Source organism: Trachypithecus francoisi, unplaced genomic scaffold, assembly GCF_009764315.1.
Source record: "Trachypithecus francoisi isolate TF-2019V2 unplaced genomic scaffold, Tfra_2.0 Lachesis_group5, whole genome shotgun sequence".
Lineage (NCBI taxonomy): Eukaryota > Metazoa > Chordata > Mammalia > Primates > Cercopithecidae > Trachypithecus > Trachypithecus francoisi.
Genome location: NW_022681470.1, coordinates 12494699 through 12514222, shown reverse-complemented (window position 1 = coordinate 12514222; position 19524 = coordinate 12494699). Strand labels below are relative to the sequence as shown.

General features: G+C 45.0%; 1 protein-coding gene across 1 annotated transcript in view; it reads right to left on the bottom strand.

Moving 5' to 3' along the window:
• NID1 (nidogen 1) overlaps positions 1–19524 on the bottom strand; it is a 90457-nt gene that overhangs the window by 53316 nt on the left and 17617 nt on the right. Inside the window, exons 2-6 of the mRNA XM_033195847.1 lie at positions 16391–16690; positions 12693–12919; positions 10562–10944; positions 6875–7024; positions 1534–1785 (exon numbers count right to left, since the gene is read on the bottom strand). Coding sequence (XP_033051738.1) covers positions 1534–1785; positions 6875–7024; positions 10562–10944; positions 12693–12919; positions 16391–16690 — 1312 coding nt within the window. The remainder of the gene's footprint in view (positions 1–1533; positions 1786–6874; positions 7025–10561; positions 10945–12692; positions 12920–16390; positions 16691–19524) is intronic.

Here is a 19524-nt window from a genome sequence, read left to right as displayed (position 1 = left end):
AGAACGTAGAGCTGGTGACACTGAAGACAGAACTCAGACATCCCTGTGGCCCAACTGAGCCACACACAGAGGAGAGAAGAGGCTTCCCAGCCACAGCCCAGCGTGTTAGATTGGCTCAAGGGTTGTGCTGGAAATAGTGGAGGACAGGGGTTTGGCTCCCAGCTGTGCTAGGCTCTGGCTGGGTGAACCTGAGTAAGCTACTTAACTCCTGTGAGCCTCCATTTCCTGGTGATTAAAAGAAAGGATACAATCTAGGTTGTAAAGGATACAATCTATGTTCTGCAAATTGTCAATTGCTCCATCATGCCAGTTACAGTGATGACTATTGAAATAGCTACGTCCTGGTCGGATGGGTGAGTTGCTCAGGGCAAACCATTCCTAGTACCAGAAACCATCCTAGGATCACCTGCTACCATGACGGCTTAGGAACTCCTCTTGGTCTGTGCAAGGTGGCAGCCCCAGACAGGCAGGAAAAGTACTTCTCCCTTTTCCACGATGACCTGCCCCATGACAGCAGGGGTTGACAAACTGTGGCCTCAGGGCTAAATCTTGCCAGCTGCCTATTTTTCTACATTTTCTACAAATGTAAAGAAAGGTCTTTACATTTTTTAATGGTTAAAAAAAAATCAAAAGAAGAATAGTATTTCATGGTATGTGAAAATTATATAAAATTTAAATTTCAGTGCCCATTCAAAAAGTTGTATTGGAACACAGCCATGCTCATTCATTTAGATATTGTCGGTGGTTGCTTTTCACTCTACAGTGACAGAGTTGAGCTGTTGCAACAGGGACCATATGGCCTAAAATAATTAGGCATAGCTTAAAATATTTACTATCTGGCCCTTTGCCAAAAAAGTTTGACAACCTCAGCTTTATAGTTAAACAAGTCCCAGGCAAATATCTCACTGATAACACAGGACCAGGAGAAATTCAGAAGGATCATTGTAGTAAAGAGATTTGCTGTTGTTGGGAATTTGCAAAGACTCCCTCAGCCCTGCCGAAGTTCATGTATATTACAAAATATATATTAAATATATATAAATTAACTCATATTAAAAAAGAAAAACAGTGTGAAAAGCTGTGCAGGGAAGGAGTGGGGTCTGTGAGTTTGGCTGCAGCTCAATTATATTTGCAAAGAAAAGGGCATCTGGTGTGCATGAGGGCATCAATATGGTTATAACACTCAGAATATATATGCCTGTGGATTAGGGAGAAAAAACATTAGGCCAAAAAGTAGCAAATCTTTTGAGCCGGTCTAAATAAAATGATGAGGTAAAATGAACATGTAATATTATCATTAATACATAGCAACTGAGACTGCCTAGAATTGGCTTTTGATTGAGGAGCAATTTCGTCGTGGAGATTTAGGCGTTTCCAGGACAGAACTACAGGATGCCCTGTCTACAGACAAAAAGGAGCAACAACATGCTTCTAAGTTGTCTGCAGACTTGGAGTTCTCCTTCCATCCATTCCCAGGCCTCCCCCTAGGCACTACTGTGTGTCCCATTAATTTTAATGTGGGATATAAATTACCAGTGATGCTGAACCCATTCTTGAATCCATCCTGCTCCACTGCAAACATCCATCCAATGATGCCTCCAACTGGGGCCAGCGGAAGCAGAGAATATCCAACGGTCTCGGGAATGGTGCTGATGGCCGTGTAGGAGCGCCCGTGGTTCATTACTACGTAAGAGTGGAGGTCAGTGTTCTCAAAGACAACGGGGATCTGGCTGCTCCCCACAAAGATCCTTCCTTTCACCTTGCCATTGACTCGCTGGGGAGAACCTGAGCAAGAAAACAAAGAAAGAATCTAGAGATCACTTCCAAGCCAGCCTTTCAAACACGAGTAATATGTAGGACCTGTACCTATTGATGAAGAAAGCAAAGAAACAACATAGCACTGGGGTAAATGGCTTTGGGTAAGCAAAAGTAGTTGTTCTTCCTGAGACTATCCACAACTGTATGCTGTGAGCCTTCAAAATTCCAATGCCCCTGCCTCTCCTCCTGTGACTGAAAATGGATAGCACAAAAGGTGGCTCCATACAGCCATCGAGGAACTACAGGAACAAAAAATAGAATTTCAGAAGAAGAACAATATCAGGGGTGATCTAGAACTAACGGGACCATAGAATTTATCACATTTGAGAGTAAAAGGAGGCTGGGCACAGTGGCTCATGCCTGTAATCCCAGCACTTTGGGAGGCTGAGGCAGGCGGATCACCTGAGGTCAGGAGTTCAAGACCAGCCTGGCCAATATGGTGAAACCCCGTCTCTACTAAGAATAAAAAAATTAGCTGGGCATGATGGCGGGTGCCTGTAGTCACAGCTACTCAGGAGGCTAAGGTGTGAGAATCGCTTGAACCCGGGAGGCTAAGGTTGCAGTGAGCCGAGATCATACTACCGCACTCCAGCCTGGGCGACAGAGCCGAGAGTCTCTCCAAAAAAAAAAAGAGAGAGAGTAAAAAGGAGCACGGAATTGCTCATTTCATTGGGACAGCAAGGCTAACCTGAATGGCCCTGGGAGTATAGACATTTGCCTGCCTGATCCATAACACACTTTAATAAACACTGTGGGCTCATATACAGCCCCACCACCCAGCGTTAGCACTGACAGTCTGAGTCTTGGAGCCTCAGCCAGCACAAGCCACATAGACAAGTGCAGAGTCACCGCCCAGGCTACACAGGCATGCCCTCTGAACCGGAACCAGCTTGGCGCGTCTGGTGCTAATTGTTCCATTCAGACAATTGGGAATGATGGGATTGAGACCTACTATGATAAATTTAAAAGCCTCCTTAATACCTTGACAATCAATTGATCTGGGATACCATTTTTGCTTAAAAAATTACATTCATAATAAATGTTTGCATATACCTGGGGGAAAACTGCTAACAGTGGTTGACTCAGGGCAAATGTGGTAAACCTTCATTTCCTATACTATACATTTTTATAATGTTTGAGTATTTATAACTTGCATATATTTATTATTGTTTAAACAGGAAAAAACAGAACTAAAGAAATTAAGCTGCTCTTTGTTGTATTCGAATAAGAACATCGAAGGTTACTGTATGGCCCAGCAATTCTAATTCCCAGGTATACAGCCAAGAGAAAGGAGCACATATGTCCACACAAAAATATGTACACAAATGTTCTTAGCAGCGTTATTCATCAGAGCCAAAAGGGAAACAACCCAGATGTCCATTAACTGATGAATGGATAAACAAAACATGGTACCTCCATTCATTAGGGTATTATTTGGCTAGAAAAAGGCATGAGGCTGGGTGCGGTGACTCATGCCTGTAATCCCAGCACTTTGGGAGGCCAAGGCGGACGGATCATCTGAGGTCAGGAGTTCAAGACCAGCTTGGCCATCATGGTGAAACCCCATCTCTACTAAAAATACAAAAAATTAGCTAGGCATGGTGGTGGGCACCTATAATCCCAGCTACTCGGGAGGCTGAGGCAGGAGAATTGCTAGAACCCAGGAGGCAGAGGTTGCCGTGAGCTGAGATTGCACCATTGCACTCCACCCTGGGCTGTAAGAGCGAAACTCCATCTCGAAAAAAATAAAGAAAGAAAGAAAAGAAAAAGAAAAAGGCATAAAATACTGATATGGGCTAAAACATGCATGAATCTTGAAATCATCATGCTAAGGGGAAGAAGTCAGACACAAAAGGTCACGTATCGTACGATTCTATGTGTATGAAACATCCGAAATAGGAACACCTATAAAGACAGAAAGTAGGCGAGGGCTTGGCAAGGGCTGGGGGGATTTTGAGAAATCAAGAGTGACTGCTAATGGATACAGTGTTTCTTTTGGGGGGTGATGAAAATGTTCTAGAATTAGATAGAGATAATAGTTGGACAACTTTGTGAACATATTAAAACCCACCAAATTGTATACTTTAAAAAGGTATGTGAATTATATCTCAGAAAAACAAAAACTGAAGGAAGAGGGAAAACAGAGGTTACGTTGCATTGTTAAGGTTTGATGTGGTATTGCTGTCAGTTATTGATTGTACATATCTTATTTCTGTTCCTAGATTATGACCATCATAGGGTCAGGATTTTCACTCCCAGCCCCTCACAGGTGCTCGGCAGGGTTTTCTTTATGTAGTAAGCTCTCAGTGAATATTGTTAAATATCCCTAGGCAGGGGCTGGCACCTGGGGATCAGCTGCGTTCCGATGACCTTTCGCTGGGTTCCGTATGCCCAAACGGCTCAACAGGTTCTCTGATCAGCCAGGGCATATCCAACAGAGTCATTCTGCACACATGTTGTCTCATTACACTGGGGAATGCTGTGAAGTTAGCTGGCCAACAGTGCAAAAAGGCATCCCAAGAACAATTAGGAAAACAAGCAAGAAAGCCAAGTTAAGAAACCAAACAAAATTTTTTCCACCAAACTTTGAGCTAGAAACTTTTTTTTTTTTTAAGTAGCAGGAATCCAACAAATATTTAAACCACGAATCTATTCCAGAATGTCAAAATATGTGGCTGAACAGTTTGTCATATCTGAGCTTGCTGCCAAACACAAACTGTTCAGCATTTCAAGCTCTGATATTTGGGGTAGAAAAGGCTAAGGGGTTGCTCTTTAAGAATAAGCTCTTATTGTGGATTTTGGAAGCTTCTCCTGGGGTGGGGAAAGTACAAAAGCCAAGCCTGAAACAAAGAAGCAAAGGCACACCACCCCTGGGGTGATGGGATTTAGAAGAAAATCGAAAACAGTTTAGAAGTTAAAAACATCCCCTAAAATTAATAAGTAAAGCATACTCAATTTTCTTTCATCGCTGAAGGTAATATTTTTTTAAAACCTCACTTTAACTAGTGGGGACACAGAAGGAAATTATTTTTTGTTTTTAGCAACTTAAAATGATAACGAATTTCACTGTAACTATGGCAGGCAGGGGGTCTGAAGAACAGAAACCATTCTTCCAGCTGAGTTTTACTTAGTCAAATTTTGCAAAGCAATTGAAGTTTCACATTAAACACACAAGGAAAATGACCCCTGACAAATGAGATAATTTGCTGGCATCTCTATGGCTTGAATGTCCCCTCCAAAACTCATACTGAAACTTAATCCCCAATATGATAGCATTTAGAAATGGGACCTTTCAGAGCTGATTGGGTCATGAGGGCTCTGCCCTGAAGAATGAATTAATCCAGTCGTGGATTAATGGATGAATGGGTTCTCACAGGAATGGGACTGATGGCTTTACAGGAAGAGGAAGAGAGACCTGAGCTAGGATGCTCAGCTCCCTGTGCCACCTCTGCAGAGAGCCCCACCAGAAACAAGGCCATCACCAAATGCGGCTCCCTGATCTTGGACTTCTCAGCCTCCATCACTGTAAGAAATAAATTCTTTTTCTTTATAAATTACTCAGAAGTATCAGAAAAGTGACTAAGACAGCATCTGAAGGGATGAACGTTTAACATGGTGGGTTTTTTTTTTTTTTTGCCATTTTTGTGTTAATTCTGGAATTAAAACCAATTCCAGCCTCCCAGATGGTGCACTGAGTGAATGTTACCAGGATCCCCAGATTTGCACAGAAAGGATTCTCCTGACCATCTGCAAGCATCCAAACGAGTTGATCCTTTTGAGGGCAGAGTTTAGAACGGACATTGGCCTGTAGCCAAATCCATTTGGCCACACAATGGGATTGGCACCTCAGCATTAACCATGGTGCATCTCTGATGCTCAATCATAACCACGCTATGACTTCGGGAGCACCAGGAAAGAGGGACAGGAGGGAGAGGATGATGGAATAAACTTTACCTGCCACAGACTTTGGTCTAAGCCAGCCTTCTGGGGCCCTGCTGGGGCTTAACAACCATTAAGATAGGTCTGGCCTGGCGCGGTGGCTCACGCCTGTAATCCCAACATTTTGGAAGGCCAAGGCAGGCAGATCATTTGAGGTCAGGAGTTCGAGACCAGTCTAGCCAACATGGAGAAACCCCGTCTCTATGAAAAATACAAAAATTAGCGGCCGGGTGCGGTGGCTCAAGCCTGTAATCCCAGCACTTTGGGAGGCCGAGACGGGCGGATCACGAGGTCAGGAGATCGAGACCATCCTGGCTAACACGGTGAAACCCCGTCTCTACTAAAAATACAAAAACTAGCTGGGCGAGGTGGCGGGCGCCTGTAGTCCCAGCTACTCGGGAGGCTGAGGCAGGAGAATGGCGTAAACCCGGGAGGCGGAGCTTGCAGTGAGCTGAGATCCAGCCACTGCACTCCAGTCTGGGCGACAGAGCGAGACTCCGCCTCAAAAAAAAAAAAAAAAATTAGCTGGGTGTGGTGGTGCACACCTGTAATTCCAGCTACTCAGGAGGCTGAGGCAGAAGAATCACTTGAACCCCAGAGATGAAGGCTGCCGCGAGCTAAGATTGCGCCACTGCACTCCAGCCTGGGTGACAGAGTGAGACTCTGTCTCAAGAAAAAAAAAAAGATGGTTCTGTGAGCAACACCACATAAAATTAGAGAGACTCTAAGAAAAAGAGACATGAAAGAGGTTTCAAAGAAATGGAGGAAAGTGAGGGGTATAAACAATTCTTTGTCCAGGCTGCATAATTTTAACACTACAGCCTTTGTGGCCACGCGCCAGGCAGTTGTGAAGATGGGCTCCCAGTGGCTGTCCCCTGAGATGGAGAAATAACACAGGAAAGAAAGACTTTGCCCTATTTGAAAAATGGGCCTTCCTGGGGGATGCCTGTAGAGAATATGTGAGAAAATGAGGAAAGAGAGACCATGTATGGCTGCCGTAAGAAAAACACTACACACCTCCGGAGATGTGAGTAAAGGCAACATCGAAAACGAGCACCAAAACAAAAACTCCGCTCCTCCTTCTCCCGCATGAAATGAACATAGAAAAGCAAATTACCTTCTGCAACACATTGCCTGCCATTGCCTGTATAGCCAGCGACACAGCTGCAGCAGAAGCCCGTGGCGTAGTCCCTGCACTCTGCGTGCACCGAGCACTGGTGTCTGTTGTTGGCGCATGTCTGGCGGGAATCTGTGTTGTAGCTGAAAACTGGTCCAAGAAAACAATTGCACACCTGTAAGCATTTCACGCAGCTCTAGCCCAGTGGGCTCTCTCATCCAGGCACCCTGAAGCACTGCAGGGACTCACACCTGCATGGGCAATTTAAGGGACCAGGCTCACTACAGAAGATTACATCCCCTACATGTAGCCATTTAAATAGTTATGTGAGCCTGGGCAACATGGTGAAACCCCATCTCCACAAAAAAATACAAAAATTAGCAGAGCATGGTAGCATGCACCTGTAGTCCCAGCTACTGGAGGAGGCTGAGGTGGGAGGATCACTTGAGCCTAGGAGTTTGGGGCTGCAGTGAGCCATGATTGCACCACTGCACTCCAGCCTGGGCAACAGAGCCAGACCCTGTCTCAAAAAGGAAAATAATAATAATAGTAATGTGGCTCCCCAACTCACATCACTGAGGCCAATAGGTCTAAAAGGAGTTGAGAAATCACAAGGTGATTATTATTTATTGAAAACTGCTAGAATCTAGTGTACTTGGCATCAATATTAAATTAGTGCTATCCAATAGCAATCCTAGGACAGTGTCCATCTAAACTAGTGAGAAGAATGAGCTTCATGTTTGGGGGGGACTCATATATATATATAAACATATATAATATATATTATCTATGTTATATAGGACATATGTAACAAATATATTACATATATGTAATATATTAAATATAAATATAACAAATTATATTGTAAATATGTACATATATGTAAATGTATATTATATATTTATAATATATAAATTATATAATACATAATATATTACATTACATTACATTATATACAATATATTACATTATATTACATTATAACAGATAAAATATATTATATATTATATAATAGTATGTATAATACAATATATACTACATATAATTATATGATATAATTTTTTAACTTTTTTTATTGTGGTAAAATATATGTAACATAAAATTTGCCATTTTAACAACCTTAAAATATGTACCTATATTTTATCCTCCTTCCTCAACCTCCCAAGTGGCAGGGACTGCAGGTGGGTACCATTATGCCTGGCTTATATTCTTTTTAATTTTCAATCACCCCCCACCCCACCCCAACTTACACTTTTCCCTGAGGAGTAATTTGGAAGTACTTATGCTCAAAAGCTGAACAAAAATAATGCCCTAGTCACACCTGGGCTAAAAAGCCTTTGACCTAAGAAACAAAAAGAATGTCTCCCTATTTTAAATTTCCACATTCCACGTTCATTTTATTAGAATCATGAACTAGCTCATTATATTTAATAATCCAGAGCAAATTAATTTGGAATGAAATTCAAAAGCACAAGAGGGGTAAACTTTTAGAGAGGATAATGATCCCATTCATAATTGACTGTTACGAGTGAAGAGCAAAGCAAAGTTTAAACCCAGGTAGACTCTATGAGTCCTACATACTCCAAAGGGAATTTCTGGCTTTATAAAGACAGCGTTTGGAGCCAAGCACACTTGAGCCCCGAACTGAACACGTGATGCTACTGATTACTTAAACTCCAGCTGTGGGCAGAGCTCTCAGGGGTCATTATGGCCTGCGTGTATGTGAACTATTCAAATAACACCAGGAATGCACTACCGGCCACAGAAGACTGACCTTTCTCATAAACATAGGGAAATAACTGGGGTAGAGGGACAGGAAAACATCTGTTTTAGACACAATCTGTGTTCAACTCTAGGCTTTCTTCAGTCTTAAGTAATACACTGCCCCAAGTTGTTGGGCTAGATATGGTCTCATTCAAATGTGATGACTTCACAAATGAGAATTTCAGAGATACCTAGAAAGGGTGGTACTCAAAACCCAACATCTGCAAGGAAACACACCCAACACATCTGGGGGAGATGACTCCAAAACCCATGGCAGAGTGGCATGTGCTGAGCAATGTGAGCATCACCCCAGGAACCCCGGGTGCAGTAGAAGAACCCTAAGACATGAGCCCCTGTCCTTGTCCTGCCACCAAATGGCAGCTTCTCCATTTCTGGCCTCAGAAGTAAGTGAGCACGCCAGCCAGTAAGCACCCCATCTCGTCCACGGTTTGGGATACTCGTGAGAACCAGATTGTATGGCTACTGCTGTGAGATGAATCAGAACAAGTAAGGGCAAATGAAAATGAGGGAACAGTGTGGAATGGGCCAGGCTTTTCTAAGGGTTTTGTGATCATTCCTTAGTAGAAAAGCAGTAGAGAGTCGCAATAAGCTTTATCTAAAGGCTTGGACTGTCCCATTTATATGAGTCTTAGTGGATTCTGTATCAAACTAATATGAAAAAAAATGATGAGGACAGTTTAGTTGGAAATTTTTTTTTTTTTTTCTTGAGACAGAGTCTCGCTCTTGTCAACCAGGCTGGAGTGCAATGGCGCCATCTTGGCTCACTGCAACCTCCCCCTCCCAGGTTCAAGTGATTCTCTGGCCTCAGCCTCCAGATTGGCTGGGATTAAAGGCGTGTGCCACCATGCCCGGCTAATGTTTTGTATTTTTAGCAGAGGCAGGGTTTCACCATGTTGTCCAGGCTGGTCTCCAACTCCTGACCTCAGGTGATACACCCGCCTTGGCCTCCCAAAGTGCTGAGATTACAGGCATGAGCCACCGTGCCCGGCTGGAACATCTTTTATAAGACAAATGAAAGCTTCCAGGAGTTCTGTTTTCCCTCCAAATGTAGCAAAAATCTGATATAACATAGTTGACCAGAAAATGCACTGTAAAACTTTTTTTTTTTTTTTTGAGATAGAGTCTTACTCTGTTGCCAGGCTGGAGTGCAGTGGCACAATCTCGACTCACTGCAACCTCTGCCTCAGCCTCCCAAGTAGCTGAGACTACAGGTGTGCGCCACCACGCCCAGCTAATTTTTGTATTTTTAGTACAGATGGGGTTTCACCATGTTGGCCAGGATGGTCTCAATCTCTTGACCTTGTGATCTGCCTATCTCGGCCTCCCAAAGTGTTAGGATTACAGGCGTGAGCCACCGCACCCAGCCCTGTTTTTTTTTTTAAAGATTATCTGCTTTTTTTTTTTTAATCTTCACAAACCAACTCTGAAACTGATGGGACCTGGGAAGAAAAATAATCAACAATTCTAATTCCAAAACCAAGAGGAAATAAATGTCAAAGATAAGCTTCATAAACAGCCAAAAGAACTTCTAAAATGTTTTTTCAGGTGGATGAATACATTTCTGATCTGAGAAATCACAAGAAAATCTGACTTTCAAAATAATTCTAACGGACGTTTTCTCTTTAAAACAGACGGAATGGAATACTAGGAAACTTGAAAGAAGACACACTCAACAGTCTCCAAAACCATGGTCCTAATCCCAAAAGATCACTGAGCATCTCTGAAGCCACTGGGCATATAATACTAAGGCTCCACAGCTGTGAGAGTTCAACCTGTACTTTCCCAAGCTCTTATCCTTACAAACCACCACGTAATGCTCACAACTGACATCTCCCCAGCAGTATGCCTGTCTGGAAGTCCACACATGCAAGACCTTACCAACTGCAACTTAAATGGTCTTACCAACTCCTGTTTCCTCAACTTCATCCACATCTATGACCTGAGGGTGCTGCTGGTGAAAAGTCTCCACTGCCAACTGGAAAGACCTGGTTCTCTCTGTGGGAGGTCCAAGGGGCCTTTCAGTAGCTGCCCGGCGCGGTGAGAGGACGCTGGGCACACTGTATGTGTCAGCACCTCCCCTTCTCAGAGCCTTGTAGGAGAAGGGTGTGGTGCCCACATCCTCCAGGCCCAGACGTGTCGTTACCAGGTCATAATCTTCATCCTCATCATCATACTCTGCCCCATCTTCAGTTCCAAGGATCACGTCCGCAGGCACCACACCATTGGTGGTGGCTGGACTCCCGATCTCAAACACCCAGACACCCTGCTGCCCAGAGTTGCTACTCCTAGGAGGAAGGACAGGCTTCTTAGAAGCAGGCCAGCAACCCACAAACAGCCACCACTACCCAAGCAGAGGGAGCCCTGGGGATCTGTGTTGGTCTGCAAGCCATCACCTGCAGCTAGGACTGGAGAGTGGAAGGGCACTGGCCGTAATGTCTGGCCATCATGTGGCTGAGACAGTCTAGGGCTGTCTGGTGAGACTGTGTCCAAATGGGCACAATACTAGCACAAGCTGAGTCCCAGTCATTCCAGAGGTGTGCTCCAGGGACATTGTCAGGACTTAAAATTCAACTTACTCATCCTAATTGCTGGTTACATGCTCTACGTTATGAGCTAAAGTGTCTCATAGGACTGACAGTGGCTTTACGACTGAAGTCATTCATGCTCTCCACTATCTCTTTCCATGGCATGGTATGATACAATTGAAAATACATATTTGGTCTCTGTCCTCACATTCTGAAACAAGAGCTCCTACAGCCTTTGGAATTTCTGGAGCGATAAGAGCGTATTTTGTAGGCTAATGAGTCGACTGATGGTTGGGAGCTCCTAGACAGTTTCAGGATGGGGGCTGGTGGCCAGAAAGACCAAGGCATGACTAAAGGGTTGGAATGTCCAGCTCTCCCCACTGCCTCCAGGGAGGGGAGATGGGCTGGAGATTGAGTCAGTCACCAATGATCAGTGATTTAATCAACCATGCCTATGCAAACCACCATAAAAACCCTAAAATGATGGGGTTCAGAGAGCTTCTGGGTTGAATACATCAAGGTGCTGGAAGGGTGGTGTACTCAGAGAGGGCATGGAAACCCTGCCCCCTTCCCCATACCTTGTCCTATGCCTGTCTTCCATTTGGTCGTTCCCGAATTGTATCCTTTAGAATGAACTGGTAATGGCAAAGCATTTTTCTGTGTTACATGAGCCATTCTAGCAAATTATCAAATCTGAGGAGCATGTCATGAAAACCCTCCATTTATAGCTGGTTGGTCAGAAGTACAGGTGGAAACACAGGACTTGGGACTGGCATCTGAAGTGGGGGCAGTCCTGTGGGACTGAGCCCTTAACCTGTGGGGTCTGCACTATCGCCAGTGCTAGAATTGAACTGAAGTGTAGGACACCCAGCTGGTGTGCGGAGAATTGGTTGGTGTGGGGAAAAAACCCACCCATTTGGTGTCAGAAGTGTGAATGAAAACATTGCAGACATGGTTTTTTAGAAATCCCAACTCCAGGACTGGGCGCCGTGGCTCAAGCCTGAAATCCCAGCACTTTGGGAGGCCGAAGCAGGCAGATCACCTGAGGGCAGGAGTTCGAGACCAGCCTGGCCAACATGGTGAAACCCCGTCTCTACTAAAAATACAAAAATTAGCTGGGCATGGTGGCGTGCACCTGTAATCCCAGCTACTTGGGAAGCTGAGGTGAGAGAATCACTTGAACCTGGGAGGCGGAGGTTGCAGTGAGTCGAGATCGCGCCATTGCACTCCAGCCCGGGCAACAGAGTAAGGCTCTGTCTCAAAAAAAAAAAAAAAAAAAATTTTAAATGAGGATGATATCTAAAAATAGGATATCTGTTCATTCTAAAAATATATTTCCTTAAGTTCATCAGAAAAAGAGTATTTCATAATATAAAACCTATATGCAAAACTTATATGCAAAACTTAAATCCATAGGAACATTTTTAGGTAATGATCTCTAATACACATTATCCACATTAAAAAATACTATTAAGAGGAGAATCTATTGAAGAACAAAGAAAGCATACTTGGCCAAATTTTCAATTGATTCTCTGTCATTAGCAAATATGTTAAAAGCTCCGTTGCTCTTCCATAAGAATCCCACTGAACCTTGACTGAAGGCAACCATGGCAGGAACTTGGTGGTTTTCCTTCTTTGAGAATGTCATGTGGAACTGCAGACCATCTTCAGGATAAAGGAAAATGGCATAGGAGCTGGAATCAGAGGAGGCTAGAACAGCCTGGAACGTGTTTCTCTGTGAAGATGAGTTAAAATTCAGTTACTCGGAAAAATATCTATAGATCTTAAAATGTGTTATTCTCCAGACTATCTATAAAGTGTACAGTGCTGTAAAGAGATGGCAATATTTTCACCTTATTCTAAAAGAAGAACTTTCGTAGCAAGAACCAAAGATTCCGGGATAGTTCCACTGAAATATCCCTAAGACTAGGTCAACATGACATTTTCTGATTAATTCGTAAATATCTTCTGCATAACTGTGACCCTAAGGTTAACCAAAAATTAAACAGATGGTACCTCCAGACGGTGGCCTAAAATCTCATGCAATTTAGGAAATTCTTACCCACAGAATTTGTTTCCATGGCTGTTAACATATTCAACCACATTCATCATTTAACAAACATTTACTGAACCCAAGCACCATACAGTAGGAAAAAAAAGAAAAACATGAGATTTGGGAGAAAACAGACTTGGATCCAAATCTTTGCTCTACTTATTATTATGTGACCTTGGGCATGATACTTGAGTTCCCTAAGCCTCGATGTTTGCATCTGTAAAATGGAGATAAAACCACCTCCTTCACAGAAATGAGGAAGACTACATGAGGTCACGTATGAAAGAGCAGGCACATGCCGGTATCTCACGCCTGTAATCTCAGCACTTTGGGAGGCCGAGGCGGGCGGATCATGAGGTCAGGAGTTCAAGACCAGCCTGGCCAACATGGCGAAACCCCATCTCTACTAAAGATACAAAAAATTAACCGGGCGTGGTGGCGCATGCCTGTAATCCCAGCTACTTGGCAGGCTGAGGCAGGAGAATCGCTTGAACCCGGGAGGCGGAGGTTGCGGTGAGCTGAGATCATGCCATTGTACTCCAGCCTGGGCAACAAGAGTGAAACTTCATCTCAAAAAAAGAAAAAGAAAGAAAGAAAGATCAGACACAGAGAAAGTATTCTTTAAATATTAGTACCTTTCCTACATGCCAGGCATCGTCCTGAGCTCTGTGGATGTGAAGAAAAAAATATGTGGTCCCTGCACTCAAGAATCTACGGTCTAGATGGGAAGGCTGACATGTGAATAAAACATTGCAAAACCTGAGGCTGGAGTCTGTAATCGAAACATTTGCAAAGCGCTGCAGGAGCTGTAAGAGGAAGGGTCCCATGCCAGGAGGGGTGGGAGTGTGTCCCATGCCAGGAGGCTGTGGTTGGTCAAGGCCTCACAGGAGGACCCAGTCTGAATGAACAAGCAGGAGGAAGCTGCCACCTGTAGGGTGGTCAGAGAGGGGATGTCCCAAGCAGAGAGGACAGCCTGTGCAAGATACTGTGGATTAAAAAACAGAGCGAGGGCAAGGTCAGGGAATTACATGTAATTTGGTACAGTGGCTACAAAGGGTATGTGGAGGTGGAACAGATTAGGCCCAAGACGCAGGCAACGGCTCCATACCAAGGGGTTGGGCATTTATCCCCAAGTGAAAGGGAAGCAGTTGAGACATTTAACATTTAAGCTGTTTTGAAATTTGGCACTCAGACAGATAACAGCTGGCAAGCAAAATGTGTCATGCAGGCCCATAACAGACTCTCCCAAAGTGTGCTCTGTGGGATGTAATGCAACCTTTATGGAGCGGGGGAAGGGAAGAGCTATGGTCACAGGTTTGGAGACTGCTCAGTTAAACAATATTCGGCAAGGCCGGAATGGTGGCTCACGCCCTTAGTCCCAGCTACTTGGGAGGCTGAGGCAGGAGAATCGCTTGAACCCAGGAGGTGGAGATTGCAGTGAGCCAAGATGGCACCACTGCACTCCAGCCTGGGCGACAGAGCAAGACTCTGTCTCAAAAAAAAAAAAAAACAGCATTAGGCAAGTTGCAAGTTTCCTGACTGCAGGACTTTTCAGGGTGAGTCACCAAGAGGGAGATACAGTTTTAGCATTTCCCAAACTAGAAGGCCTTTTGCTCAAGGACTATCTTGTAGGACTGGTGTTTTGCGGTAGACACTTTAGGAACCACCAGCCCGAAATACCTCCCATTTATATGAAGTGCTCTGGGACCCATTAAGTTTCTGTCTTCCTCATTATCCTATAAAAGTGAAGTTATGGTAGAGAGAAATTATTTTTCCAAGGGAAAATCGAGGCCTGCCCTAAAAAGTCATTTCAGGTCTAGCAATGAGTTCCCGACCTACGAAAAGGCCCTGCTTCCTTCAAGGGCAAGCCCGTGCTCTACAGCCTGGTCCTTCAAGCCCTCCCTGATGACTGTGCCCACGGAGGTGCCAACCCTGGGTTATGATAATACTTGGGTTTTGAACCACTCACATGGTCCAAGTGATCCTTATCTCCCCAACTAGAGTCTGGGCTTTACCTTTCTATCTTTGCATACCTCAGGAGTACTTTGCTATTTTCACCTATCGTTTCATATTAATAATTTCTCTAATCAGAAACGATCCATCTAGCCAGGCTCCGTGGCTCACACCTGTAATCCCAGAACTTTGGGAGGCCAAGGTGGGTGGATCATTTGAGGTCAGCAGTTCGGGACCAGCCTGGCCAATGTGGTGAAACCCCGTCTCTACTAAAAATACAAAAATTAGCCAGTGTGGTGGCGCGTGCCTGTAATCCCAGCTACTAGGGAGGCTGAGGCACAAGAATTGCTTGAACCTGGGAGGTGGAGGCTGCAGTGAGCTGAGATCGTGTCACTGCACTCCAGCCTGGGCGACAGAGAGAGACTCCATCTCAAAAAAAAAAAAAGAAAGAAGGCCAGGCGCGGTGGCTCAAGCCTGTAACCCCAGCACTTTGGGAGGCCGAGACGGGTGGTTCATGAGGTCAGGAGATCGAGACCATCCTGGCTAACCCGGTGAAACCCTGTCTCTACTTAAAAATACAAAAAACTAGCCAGGCGAGGTGGCGGGAGCCTGTAGTCCCAGCTACTCGGGAGGCTGAGGCAGGAGAATGGCATAAACCCGGGAGGCGGAGCTTGCAGTGAGCTGAGATCCGGCCACTGCACTCCAGCCTGGGCGACAGAGCGAGACTCCGTCTCAAAAAAAAAGAAAAAGAAAGAAGAAAGAAAGAGAGAGGGAGTGAAGGAAGGAAGGGGGGGGGATGGGGGAAGGAAGGGAGGGAGGAAGGAAGGAAGGAAGGAAAGGAAGGAAGGAAGGAAGGAAGGAAAGAGAGAGAGAAGAAAGAAACTATCCCTCCACTGTCTGCCACCTGAGGTAAGAGCAGCTAGGGGATGCCATTTATCAACCCCATTTTTGCCACGTAGCTGTCTTACCAGGAACTGGCTTTCTTTATGTCTACTTATCATTGAAACATAGTTATACAACCTTGCAGATAAGCTTTTGGAGGTTTAGGACCTGCAGTAACCAGCCTACCAGATTTAACTTTGGATTTCCTATCTCTATCAATGGTGTATAATGTATGTCAAAGCAGCACAAACCGTGAAACCAAAGTGTATGAAGCCAGTGTGTCTGCTTACCTGCATTTGGACCTGGAGGAGTGCTTACCTTGCCTTCCTGGTCCAGGTCCCTGCTGGGCCCTTGGTAGGGGGCCACGGATTCCCAAGTGACAACCACGGCGCTACTAGGTTGGAAAGAGATCTCCGGGAACCCTCTGTGGACACACTCGGCTGCCCGCTGAGTGATGGAGGGGGATAAGTCTTCTCGGTAATAAACCTTCCCCAGGCCATCCGTTGTGTCCAAGTCCGCCAGGAAAGGGCCGATTGCACCGAATGTTGGTGGGAAGAGCCCGGGATGGGATTCTTTGGCTGGGGGTTCACTCGTAGCAATGATGCCATTTGTGGTGACCTGTACAAAACCAAGTGTGGTTAAAAGGAATATGCAGAAACGGGTCCTTTCTCAGTAAGACTGAGCACCAACCCCCAGAATACCATCATCAGTACCCATGCTATGTAAAATACAACAGAATCTGAGAGAGATAGGAGCCTGAACTGCAGACCCCAGCATTCTTTTCTAGGCAAAACGGGCTGTGTGGAAAGAGAACAAGAGTCATTATTCAAATCCCAGTGAATTTACTTGAAAAAGGGAGTAATCACTCCCTACCAGGACTGCTAATTGGTGTGCGTACAAAAACGGTTAGGAGCCTGGGCATCAAAGCGAGATCCCATCTCTACACAAAAATACCAAAAATTAGCCAGGCTTGGTAGCACCGGCCTGCAGTCCCAGCTACTTGGGAGGCTGAGGTGGGAGGATCGCTTAAGCCCTGGGCGATCAAGGCTGAAGTGAGCCATGATCACGCCACTGCACTCCAGCCTGGGTGACAGAGTGAACCCTTGTCTCAAAAAAAAAAAAAAAAAAGAAAGAAAGAAAACAAAAATGGTTAAGGTCCAGCCCCCGCCTTTTAAGAAACCCACAATCCAGAAGGATAAGAGAAAGGACTGACACAAAGAGATGATGACACGATATAGTGTCAAGAAGCAAATCTCTATGATGCATTATGGTATCACTAATTATTTTGAATAGTTTAATGAGTCAGGATAATAGCTAATATTTACTGAATACTCACCATGTTCCAGGCATTTTACTAATATCTAATGCTCAGAAGAACTTAAGACTAGGTACTACTGGCCAGGTGTCGTGGCTCAAGCCTGTAATCCCAACACTTTGGGAGGCCGAGGTGGGCAGATCACGAGGTCGGGAGTTTAAGACCAACCTGGCCAACATGATGAAACACTGTCTCTACTGAAAATTCAAAATTTAGCCGGGCGTGGTGGCAGGCACCTGTAATCCCAGCTACTCGGTAGGCTGAGGCAGGAGAATTACTTGAACCCAGAAGGCAGAGGTTGTAGTGAGCCGAGATTGTGCCACTGCATTCCAGCTTGGGCAATAGAGCAAGACTCCGTCTCAGGAAAAAAAAAAAAAAGACTAAGAACTACTAATATCCATATTTTTCTGATGGGGAAAATTAGGCAAATTCATCAATGTGTCCAAAGTTACCAAGTAATAAGTGGCAACACTGGGATTTGAACCCACGGAGTCTGACTGCAAAATTGGTCCTTTTCCAAAATCGGTCCTTTTAATTACTTCATGAACTATCTTCTTGAAATCAGTTATAACTGCCTATTAAAAGATATCACTGGCCAGGTGTGGTGGCTCATGCCTGTAATCCCAGCACTTTGGGAGGCGAGGTGGGTGGATCACCTGAGATCAGGAGTTCGAGACCAGCCTGACCAACATATTGAAACCCCGTCTCTAATAAAATACAAAATTAGCTAGGCATGGTGGCACATGCCTGTAATCCCAGGTACTCGGGAGACTGAGGCAGGAGAATCGCTAGAGCCTGGGAGCCGGGGGTTGCAGTGAGCCGAGATTGCACCATTGCACTCCAGCCTGAGCAATGAGACAAATTTCATTTCAAAAAAAAAAAAAAAACACGATATCACTGTTCGTACTCAGCGAAAACCCGTGCTCCTTGGGAAAATGGGAAAAGGGCCCCTGAGATATTATGGCAAACCACCTCTTGGTGTGGGGGCACTCAGGCTCACCAATGAGGTCTAACACCCCCTCACTTTCTTGTTAGTACACAATCCACTGATGACATGGAAGACCAAGCCAGTGATAGTTTTCCTTAGATAATCTGTGAAATAAAAGAAAAAATCCCCTAGCTGGGCGCTGTGGCTCATGCCTGTAATCCCAACACTTTGGGAAGTGGAGACAGGTGGATCACCTGAGGCCAGGAGTTCGAGACCAGCCTGGCCAACATGGCAAAACCCTGTCTCTATTAAAAATACAAAAAAATAATTGGCCGGGCGTGGTGGCAGGCGCCTGCAGTCCCAGCTACTTGGGAGACTGAGGCAAGAGAATCGCTTGAGCCCAGGAGGCAGAGGCTGCAGTGAGCTGAGATCGCACTGATGCACTCCAGCCTGGGCAACAGAGCAAGACTGTCTCAAAAAAAAAAAAGGAACGAAAGAAGGAAAAAAGGAAGGAAGGAGGGAGGGAGGAAGGAAGGAAGGAAGGAAGGAAGGAAGGAAGGAAGGAAGGAGAAAGCAAAGGATTCCCTAATCAAAAGGGAGAGATTTTGCAAACGGCACTTTATTTTACTCTTTAAGAGCTACAGATTGGAAAAACACGAGTCCAGAATAGCAACCCTAAGTTGTTAGAAGGCCAGTGGATTTTCCAGGCCATTTATTTCCCTCCCCCTCCCCCTCCCCCTCCCCCTCCCCCTCCCCCTCCCTTCCCTCCTCCTCCTCCCAGAGTCTTATCCCTCAGTCTCTTCACACCTCATTACTAGAGGAGAGGGCAGGGGCAGAAAAAGAGGAACTAAAGACCAAACTCTCAATATGCCAAAAACTTGTTATTAATAAAAAGGTTCAATGTACAGAACCGATTGGCTCCCAGGTGAGGATTGGAAGCAGAGCTCTGAGAGTGAAATGCAGACTTAACAAAACCTTCTCTTTTAACCACATGTTATGGGCTATTAACTCTTTGGGTGACATATTTTCCATCATCACCAGGCACCAGCAAAGCTTTTCTAGGAGATACTGGCAGGCTGCGGAGAAGGGAGTCAGACAAGGGGCTTCTCCCAGCTGGTCCCTCTGTCTCCCTTCCAGGGACCCAAACATCTTCCAGCACAAGTATCCCAGGGAGCTGCCGTGTGGGAGCGTGGGAAACGGCTCACTCTC